At 37.3% G+C, this 11375-nt stretch overlaps 1 protein-coding gene across 2 annotated transcripts in view; it reads right to left on the bottom strand.

Moving 5' to 3' along the window:
• The window catches only part of Apbb1ip (amyloid beta precursor protein binding family B member 1 interacting protein), a 127922-nt gene that overhangs the window by 64027 nt on the left and 52520 nt on the right, over positions 1-11375 (bottom strand). The window contains exons 3-5 of one of the 2 annotated variants that reach the window (XM_023701973.1): positions 9997-10084; positions 6500-6792; positions 4981-5058 (exon numbers count right to left, since the gene is read on the bottom strand). In XM_023701973.1, coding sequence (XP_023557741.1) covers positions 4981-5058; positions 6500-6792; positions 9997-10084 — 459 coding nt within the window. The remainder of the gene's footprint in view (positions 1-4980; positions 5059-6499; positions 6793-9996; positions 10085-11375) is intronic. The other variant, XM_023701974.1, reaches the window with a different exon arrangement.

Raw genomic sequence — 11375 nt, forward strand, 5'->3', positions numbered from 1 at the left:
TTATAGGAAGAAATCATATTTACTCTTCTTTTTTGTACCAGGAATTGAACTCAGGACTTGCCAGGCCAGAGCTGTATTGCTGAGCTATATCCCTTGCCTTACAATTCTTCACAGGTTCCCTCACATTTGCAAGTTGAAAAGTAGCTCTAGCCAAGCCAAAACAGCATGAAGTAGCAGCTTTATTATGTGATTTAGCACTCTAAGTATTTTTCATGTACACATGATATTGCATGGGGACAAAATAATTCAAAAATAAAAAATTACATCTTTCTAATCTACTATAGTAAAAACTTTATAATTTTATAATTTTTCTTATTTCCCACTTGCAAACTGCCAAATGCAAAAATATCCTAATCACAAATCATTTGAATTGCCTACTTTTGGCTCCTATAATAAGATTAGCAAATGAAATTGTCTCCTGTGTCACAGAACTTCAGAATAAATAAAATTAATGAATGAATGTGATTGTTTTTAGTTTGAGAAGGTTTGCAGCACTAGTGATGTACATTATTTATAGTTCAAAATGATTTCAACACTCTCGAAACACTTGCAGGCAAAGGAACCCAGGTGAACTGTATTCTGAGGCCTTAAATGCATGTTGTAGACGTGTGAGCACCTCCCAGCTACTTCCTTAATGTCTAAGTGTCTTGTTGTTTTCTTAATGTTCTGTGCCACAGACAGATTGCTGTCTTAAAAAGTATATCTGAAGTGTTTAAAGTCAGAATATATAACTTGTTTCAGTAATTTTCTCTCTGTCCCCACTGATCAAAGTGGCCTGTATTTTACAGCTTCCTCACTGCATCAAAGCAGCTTGTGCTCTGTACTTACTGTTATAATTCATCTACACAAAACATGGGAGGTTCTTTCACTTTCTGATGGATGGCAGGAGGTGGCTGCCATGTCCTCCTGTTCTCTGCCAGGCCAGCTGGAGCAAGCAGACTGAATCTGCTGCTTGTTCTATCTCTGTGTGTATGAAATGACTTCCCTTTTTATTTCTCTTCTGAAAATACGTACAATGTGGCTTATTTACAAATGATCTTGTGATTTGAGATAGTAAATTCTGTATGGTTTCTCTGTCCCCACAGGCAACTTAGGGACTGCATTGCTCAGTATCACCTGCCATCTATTTGTGACCCTGTCAACACAGGTCCACCTGTGTGTCGGGTTTTGTGTGACAGAGGGTTCTGGGGCAGGTCTTCCTGCTGGTATCCCCTACACCTACAACTCATTTCCTATGAATCAGCCAGTCTGATCTTCACAACCTATGTACCAGCCTTACACGCCCCTATTAAACCCTCACTCTCATGTATCCTGTTGTACTCGGGATACAATCCAATCCTTTCCTACTGCCTGCGAAAACTGCAGCTCCCAGCCTTCTCCAGCCTCAGCGCCTTCCTCCACTTTTACTCACTGGCTTATAGCACAAGGGCCACTCTGCCTGCTTCCTCCATCTCCTTAGGCTCATGCTTCTGTCACTGCACTGCTCTGCTGGTGTGCTTCACCAAGCCCTACATGCAGCCAGCTGCCTCCAGCCAATGAGGTCTTTGCTCAAAGCCACCTCCTCAGAAGGGCTCATCATCACTAAATCCATCTAGGAGAGGGACCAAGGCACTTGTTACTTCCTCCTGTCTCTCTTGCTAGGACTGAAGTTTGCACAGGGAGCCACCTCCTTTGACTTCTGTGGAGAAGCTTCTGGGTAGGTGATGAGGGATGCATGACATAAATTAATAGATGGTACACCAGAGTGTGAGCAGCACAAGGAGAAAAAGAAAGCAGGAGCACATGGGAGCTTTGGGGATGTGTGTGAGCAGTGATGGAGGCCTCAAGGAGGTGACAGAATACTTAAAGAAAGACCAGAGTGAGCCTACTCAGATTTGGAGGAGATGGCAGGGGACCACAGGAAGGGCTTCCCTGGTGGGCTTGAGCAACACCCTGACGACAGGTAGCTAGAGTGGGGTGAACACATGAGACAGTGATGAGAGATGAGGCCACATCACATAGGGGTGTTAGGCCACCAGGAGGGTTTGGGTTCCATGGTACAAGACAGACAGTTACTGAGAATCCTAGCTACAAGAAGACAAAGGAGTAGACAGAAGCTGGGGAACAGTAGGTGGGTACACCAGCAAGACATTGCATCCTTGTCACAGGAAAGCATATGGGGTGTACTGTACACACGCAGGTGGGTAAACGTGTTGGTGTAAGCTTTTCTTTCAATTGATTTTATTTTTACAGTGAAAATGGCAGCAAATCATTAGCTGAGCAAATGTTGACAAAGAAAGAGGAACTGCAGATTTCAAAAGCAAGGACTTGGCCAGAGCGGATTGCCAGACTGGCAGGAGAGTGAGAAGACCAGGGAAGCTCAGACAGGACTGAGCACCCAGGACTGAAAAGAGGAGGGCTGGATGGAGCCCAGATCTGAAAGAAGGTCAAGACCAGTGAGGATGTATCATTATACAACCACTGTCTGTGGAATTTCGTCTGCTGTGGTTTGGATAGTGCTCCCAGGAAGCACATGTATGGAAGGGTGGACCCCTAGTGAGTGGAGTTGTGAGAAAGTGGTGGTACATTTGAGGCAGGATTTCATTAGAGGAAGTTAGATTACTGAGTGACATATCCCTGAGGGGACACTGGGAACCTGGTAGCTTTTTCTTTTTCTTTGCTCACTGGTTGCCATACAGTGAGCCAATCTCCTCTGTCCCACACCCCTGCCATGTCATATTATGTTGCCACAGGCCCAAGGCCACACACCATGGACCAAAACCTTTGAAACAGTGAGCCAAAGTAAGGCTTTCCCGCTTGTAGGCTGATCACTTCAGGCATTTTTTGCAGTGACAGCTGACTGCCACACAGTCAGTCACATGCAGAGAATAGGAGAGAATGACAGCAAGACAGCACATGTCCCTTTGGAATGAATGGAACCAACTGACCAGGAAAGGCCTCCTAGATGAATCTTTAGAGTCTGTATCAAGAGTGTCAAGGAATATTTATTGAATTAATCAACATGTATGAGTCACCATCATTCAAATAACTATGACGCGTCCCTGGGAACGTAAAGTCAAGGTCCCATATGAGGACAGTTCATCCAACTATCATTAAAAGATCTTTGAGGCCCACAGATGTTAAATGCTTTAGGAATTGACGTAAGATGATGACTGTTTCTTACTTCCCTCAGTTTCCCAATTTTACTATTATTAGCATGTTGTTATTAGGTACAGACCTCTCGTGATGTTAGATACAGCTGTGTTTATATAATGCAGGTGTTCCTGAAAATCCTATGTGCTCTAGAAGTGCACAATAAAATCGTAGGATTGTTGGGAAAGTAGGGCTAGAGGCAGTCACTCAAAATCTATGCAACTTAGAAACCAGAGGGCCAGCAAAAAAAATGTTTGGTTCCCAGGAGATGATGTCGACTGCTAGGGTGGAAAACAGCACTAAGACTGCCTGGGAAGTGTGAAAACGTATAAAAGCAACTGTGGAAACGTGGTGCCAAGCTAAACTGACCTTTGATCCAACTAAAGCAAGCCCAGGTGTAGCGTCCCAGAGGAAGGAAGGAAAGAAGGAAGGAAGGAAGGAAGGAAGGAAGGAAGGAAGGAAGGAAGGAAGGAAGGAAGAAAGGAAGGAAAGAAAGAAGGAAGAAAGGAAGGAAGGAAGGAAGGAAGGAAGGAAGGAAGGAAGAAAGGAAGGAAAGAAAGAAGGAAGAAAGGAAGGAAGGAAGGAAGGACCTTCATACAGATTTGCTTTTAAATTTCTCAAAATAAATTGAAAAGGCCCCTGCCTATCTGGCAGCCAAGTCAATGGCCCTTTCTTTCTTTGTTCAAAGTAAACTTTAGGGGCTGGGGAGATAGCTCAGTGGAATAAGTGCTTGCCTGGCAAGCTCAAGGTCCTGAGTTCAATCCCTAGTACCACCACCAAAAACAAAAAAAAAAAAAAAAAAAAAAAAAAGAGAAAAAAAAGTAAATTTTAGAATGGATAAAGAAGATGTAGGTTTTTATATATATATACAATGAAGTAGTACTCTGCCATAAAGACAGATGAGCTGGAGACATTTATGGATGGACCTTAAGACCATACTCTTAAGTGAAATAAATTGGATACACATGTGTAAATACCGCGTTGTTTCACTGGTGTGAGAAAACAAAGGTATAAATAAGGACCCAAATGTATAATAGATATTGGGACATAGGAAGAAAATGCCCAAATAGGAAAGAGAATGGGTGGGGGTGGAGTGGGGAGGAAGAAGCAAAAAATGGAAACAAAGCTTTTGTAAAGGAGGAGGGGATGGGGGGGAGAAGGATAACACAATGGGGAAAAATCAATTTATAGCAGGTACTTGTACAGCTTCCCTATGACAAAAGTGATTGTTATGTGTAAAGTACAGCAATAAACTTAATAAAAAAGTTAAGTTCTATGGGATGAAAAAAGAACTGAAATGTGTTATGTACGTGTAGTAACTCCCTACAATGAATGCACCCGTCATGTACTACAAACACGTATTAATAAAAATAAAAATTAAAAAAAAATCAACAAAATTCTAAGACCAGGTATGGTAGCACATGCCTGAATTTCCAGCACTCAGGAGGCTGAGGCAGGAGGATTCTTCTACTCCCAGAAAAACTCAAGAGAGCTAACAAAACATCATATATAAATTAAGGAGGGCCGGGGAGATGGCTCAGTGGAATAAGCGCTTCCCTGGCAAGTGCAAGGGCCTGAGTTCAATCCCAGGTTCCGCAAAAAAAAAAAAAAAAAAAAAAAAAAAAAATTAAGGAAACTTCCATTTTTATGCTAATGTAGGTCCCTTATTCATTAAGCATAAATGAGCTAATTGAGGCTATTGAATAAAAAAATAGTATAATTTACCTTCCTCTTCAGAATTAAAAAAAGACAACTGTTTGAGAAGTACCACTTGAAATTTTATCATTAATTATGATATATCACTAATTTAACACCTCCCACGCCCTTAAGTGAGTCATAGTTCTTTACCTTCTTAACCTTGGCCTCCTTCAGTTTCTCCAGCGCTAGCTTAATCTTATCAGCCTTGGCTTGGGCCTCTTCTTCCTCCTGTGCAAGGCAAGACATTCAGCACAGTCCCATGAGTGACAATGGTCAGTGACAGGCTTGCTGCTAGTGTCTTAGTCCCCCGATAGTGACAAAAGATATCCAGTTTCACATTGGATTTTGAGACTCCAAATGCTTATAATCAAAATCTTTAACCTCAAGGTACAGAAAGCAGTGAAACTTCCTACCTTGGGACTCTGACATACAAGATAAACTAACTGATGACATAACAGGTGTTCATATGCTTAGACTACACACAAAAAAATCTCTGATTGGCTCACAAAGTAGGGGCACCAACCTAAGGGGTATAAGAGGATCCATCTCAGGGGATTCAGGCACTTCCTAAAACTGTATGCAAACTTGGATTAGAATACTGTTTTGGGGGAACTCTTGGGTTTTATTAATTCTTTAAAAAGGTCCTTAATTCCCCAAAAGTTAAGACAATTCAAAGTCAATCCTACAAATTACAAAAAAAAAGCATTGAAGAACAAACACATGAGCAGTCAAAAAAAAAAAAAAATAAAAGAAAAAAAGAAAAGTGTGAAATATTTTATGAGACCAAGTTCCTTTGGTTTTTGTAAATTAATATTCTAAGAACAAGATTATAGACATTTATCAATATCCTTTCCAGCTATGACATTATGAGTGATACTTAGATCTGTTTTCACCCCTTGAACAGAACTGCCAATGTCATTGGCATTAATTTAGTTCAATTTAGAGAACATGTAATGAATGGTTTTTATTACTCATGTACTTGCCTAGCACCAGGGACATAGAAATATATGTATTAACTCCAGACTTCAAAGTTAATAAAATATATCTCCCAAAGGTTGACTATATCAGGAAGTTTGTATATATGAATATATTTTTTAACTAAAGTAAGAGAAATCCTAAATATGGCCTTGATGTGTTCTCTTTATATATCTGGTAAGATCTGAATGTGCTCGACAAAAATCATGTTGAAATTTAACTTCCACTTTGTGATTAAAAGGCAGGACTGTGTGGGACCTCTATTAGATAAGTGGGTCAGGAGGACTCTTCCCTAATGAATAGGTGAGCCCGCTTAAGGACTAATGGATCATCACGCAAATGCTTGCCTGCCTCCCCGTGTGATTCCTATGCCCTCACCAGATGTTGAGAAGATGCTGATGCCCTGATGTTGGACCTCCTGGCTGCCAGGACAATGAACTAAATAAACCTCTGTTTTTCTCACATTACCCAGTCTGCGATATTCAGTTATAGCAACAGAAAATCGACTAATACAACACTTACACTTTTTGTGTATAGAGTGCTCTGGCTCTGCAGCAAGTGTATGGAGTATCCTTGGTTTTAGTATCTCAGATTTTGTGCATAAAAACTTAGGGATGTAATTACCACATCAAAGGTTACAAGCGATGCATGGAAGAGGTCAGTGTTTCTGCGATCTCTGGCCCCATGCACTTACCTTAGAGAGAGGTTTGGGAGGTGGTGGAGACGGCGGAAGGTCTAACATGGGATCGGGCGGTGGAGGTGGTAACTCATCCTCATATTGGCTGATGCTAACTGCAGGGACATCTGCTCCATAACCCACAGAGGCGGTGCCCCTGAAATTTGAAGCTTCCAGAGATGCTGAATAATTTTGATTTTGAGAAAACTCTTTCTGTGTCTGGACTGTCTGCTGTTCGGCTTCACTTATGTCTGCTATCAGATCAGCCATGAGAGCATCTAAATCTTGGTCTTCCAGTGCGTTTAGGGACTCTGATGGTGAAAAGCATATTAACAATAAAAAACTCTTTGAAAAACCTTTTTTTTTTTCAATAAAACACTAAAAGAAGATGATTTTTAAAAGTTATATTTGTGCAGAAGGAAATCATTTTGATTCTGGTAACATAATGAACAAAATTGAAAACATTTTTATTCAGTAGCACATGCATAGTATAGGAGTTTCTGAGTGATTATTGCTGCATTTATTGGATACCTAATGAGTGAACTTCTGATAGAAGTAAAGGAGGAAATGTGTTCTAGAGAGGCACTTCGGAAACTAGCTATAAAGTTAAATCTAAGCACATGAGCAGACACCAAAGTGGGAATTATTGAATATTTTAGTGCAATATCTTAAGGTTTCAAAAAAAGTGGGGGCTGGGGGAGTACAGGAAGTGGGTCGAAGGAGAGTTCTTTCCATGCATTGAGTGTGCAGAGTTCTGCTGATGAATGTATTTGGAAAAAATATAGTTGACTTCATCAACTGGATTTAATGCACCTTAAGCCTCAATGAAGATGAAGCTTCTGAAGGGTGCCCACCCAACCACAGGAGATCTCACACTTAAAGAAAGATTAGTTAATGATAAATAACAACAATTAAAGCAGTGAAGTGTAAGGAATAAAAAAAATTAAATGGAGATTAAGTAGTAAACACTTTATGAAGACAGCGAGCTAGGAATGAATTTTTATAATACAGGACAGACATGGATTTTATAATATAATTTCTTCAAAGGATGAGACCATGGTGGCAGACCATGTGCATAACCCTGGGACATGGTGACAGGACAGCCTGGGATACTGGGGGTGGTGGTAAATGTGAGAAAGAAACGGTAGGCAGGACAGAAGGGACACCTGAGGAAACTGCTCTCTGTAGGATGAGTGAGAATGAGAAAAAGTGCACAACACAATAACGTTCTACTCAGGAACTAATGAAATCTTTGTGAAATAATTTACCACCAAATGGTATCACCACCACAGAGCACGTTACAGCAGAACTAATGGTTCTAGCGTACAGCACTCACAAGTTTGGATCATCTAGTTATATCAGTTTTTGGTAAAACAATTTTACATATAACTTCTTTATAAAACAAAATTAACTTAAAATATTTTCAGAGAAGTGTTGCAAAAGACTGTAACATTTTCCTGTTCACAACTTCCTAACATAATCACATTTTGACTGTTAACATGAAGACCTTTTAATTCATTATATTTTAGTGACAGAAAATTTCCCCAATGGTATTTACATGAATAATTTTCAAAGACAACTTGATATGTCAAATTATATTATTTATTGATATGCTAACAAAGAAACTTAATGTATGGATATAGATTAAATGATAGAGATTCATTACATTTATTAATATAGAACTGAGTAATACAGAACTGGGGAAGGAGATGGAAATGGATTCCATTCTGAAGTCTTTCAATAATTCTTTGACTTTGAGTAAAATGTTTTAAATTCATTCTAGTAATATTTTAAAATGAAGATAGTAAAAAATGTATTCCAACACTAATTTTCAAAAAATTAAGTTTTCAGTATACATCAGTATGGTTTGTTTTTAATCCCCAAATTAGGCTATGTGGGTGCATCTTGTCTCCTTAATGAGATGAGTTTCTTGTTTTTTATGATGACATTGAAATTTCAGAGACTTCAGGTTTTTTGTTCCTATTATGTTCAGTAATTTTTTTGATACAAGCCACTAAATTGGTGCTTAGAAAACATGGTTGGCTTGTCTATCACTATACTGAAGTGCTGACTGCATTCTAATCAGAACGCTTTTCAGTATGGCACTCATATGTGATGAGGGCGTGAGATGAAGCTTTATAGGAGAGATGAGTAAGCACATTTTAACTATTGCTGTCATAGTTTTACAAAAGACTATTGCATTTTTGAAACCTAGCAGATGACTAGTAATAATATGCTTATACGGCAGACAGTAAAGAATGTGGAAAAAAGAGAAAAATCAGAAGAATGGCATTACAATTTCTAAGGAAAGAGTCATTGATACCTAATTGCTTATCAAAAAACTAAAAAAAAAACACTGAAAATGAGAGAAACAAAGAAACTCAAGTGAGGGAAAGAAATACAACTTAAAACTCTGGATTTCTATAATTAGGCTTCTTTTGATGTTGTTTTATTTTATACTTTTGTAGGCTCCAAAAGTCTTTGACAAATCTGTTTTAAGAGTTTCAGTGAATTCTGATTAATTTGGAGGCGATCACTCAAGATTTATTGTAATTTGAATGCCATGTGAGCTAAAGATTATTTCTGCACTAAGTAACAAGAAAAATTTTGGTTAGTAAAATGAGTCAAGCCCAGAAAGCATGAAAACATGTCAAACAGAGCAAATTACATAAGTATATATTACATGCAAATTAAAACTTACTGTATTTTAAATAAAATATTTTATATTCGAAGTACTTATATGCACATTTCCAATCGTGATGGAGAGTTCATTTGTATCTTCAAAGGAACATTTCCTTATTAGTGTTTGTTTACATCACTTGTTGCTAATGAGAAGTAACTCCCCTTACTTCAAAATAAGAGATTCTTTTAAAACATTTTACAAATGTAAGTATTCTCTATCAAGATGTGCACAAATATCTAATCCTTCCAAAAAAAAAAAAAAAAAAAAAAAAAAAAAAAAGGAAGGGGAAAAAATCATGCGTGTATGTATGTGGAATAGCTAAGATGACTGTGCTACTAATTTCTATAGATACTTTGAAGGGAGCAATTAATGCTTAAAATTTTTACTTTGACCAATTTTACATCTTAATATCTGGTAATCTGAGCAACTACATTGAAGACAACAATGTAAAGTATAATAGTCACTGTTGAATATCATCTTTTTTTTAAATCTGAAATTGTGTATCATTTCTAATGTCTTATTTTTTTTATTAATTAATTAATTAATTTGGTACCAGGAATTGAACTCAGGACCTTTTGCTTGCCAGTTAGGCACTTGTGCCACTGAGCTATATTCCCAGTCTTCTAATGTCTTGTCTATTATTTTTCTATACTCTTTAAAATAAATTTTAAAAAATCTAATTCTCTTCCTTCACTCTAGACACAAAGATACAATCTGAAATCCAGGACTTAGTTTTGTCTCTTGATCCTTGTATTCAAATTGCACTTCCCATACAGATCTCAGTCATCATTACAAATTCAAATTAGTTAAGAAAAGAAATTGTTACACTTACCATTTAAATCCTTAAAACCCACACTGTAGTTAAATTCAGCCCTGGGAGTTTTAGGGTCAGGAGGAGGAAGAGTGTCCACTCCCAAACTCTGTGAAAACAGATCCCAGTCCAAGTGTTATTTATGATGCCAACATTTCAATAGTACATTTGAATCAGAACATCAAAGGCCATTTATTCTTTATACATTTCTCTCTAAATATGTTCTTTAAAGACCAAGATCTTAGTTGAAAACGTTTTATATTTTTTTTTCTCACCAAAAATTACAAATTAAAAAATTATTCTAGCTGGAACATCATGAAATGGACCATCCCAATTGAAAATGATGAGGAAGAGGTAACTTTAAAAAAAAGAGAAAAATCTTCCTATAATGTGGAATACATATATTATATACAATTCTATAAGGACTGAACTAATGACATCAAAGAAATCTAGTGACTTAGAGGAGAAAAGCTCTTTCAAGATGTTATGCTATTACTTTTACTAATAGTATGTTTGTTAAAAAGAAATCAAAGCATTAGTGGGGTGGCTCAGTAGTACTCATCCAGCATGCTATAGGTTTAATTCTCAGCAAAGAGAAGGAATTATCAACTTTGAAAATATTGTTATAAATATTGTTTTACTTAGAACTAAGAGACTCATGTGATTTAAAAGTCAGATTACATATATAAATTAATTTCCAAGAATATTTTTATGTCGATAATGTAACAAGTGACTTTACCTGTCCTCATACATAGATGTTTTATAACTGTGAATGTATCTACTGTGTTATTTTGATTTGTTAAATATTCTTGTCCAGTTTTTTAAATTCTGGAGGAAACCATTTTACATTTAAAAATAAACAAAATATAATCTATTTTAGCAAAAAATTATGACCATTAATCACGAAGCTAGAAACATTAATGTTAGAACCAGATAAAATGTAGGTAAAAATGACAACCTTAAAATTCTTTTTTTTTTTTAGTGAATGAAGGCAAGAGACAGGAAAAAGAATGTTGCGGGACTATCTTGCTACAAGGTTGTATATGGTTAGATTTCTGGACTTATGTGTAAACATAAGAAGTATATAATTCTTTATGCCTATTTTCAAAATATATTTAAATTTTTAAATGTTTTTTCATCATATTCTGTAGGGACTTAAAGTTCAACATATCAATACTTGATGAAAACACTTGTTCCATGTTATGCCTAAGATGTTTGATATTCAGACAGTGAGCTTAAGCTTAACAGCTTAGGTTGTATGGTAATAAGAATAAACTTCTCTTCTAGAGGGTTCACAACCTAAGTCTGCAGACCAAAATTAGAGAAAAAGGAGGGCCACAAGGAAAGCCAACATTTTGGCCCTAACCTTCTAAGGTCAATTAAGACTCAGGACATATGAG

Source organism: Octodon degus, unplaced genomic scaffold (assembly GCF_000260255.1).
Source record: "Octodon degus isolate 3935 unplaced genomic scaffold, OctDeg1.0 scaffold00145, whole genome shotgun sequence".
Lineage (NCBI taxonomy): Eukaryota > Metazoa > Chordata > Mammalia > Rodentia > Octodontidae > Octodon > Octodon degus.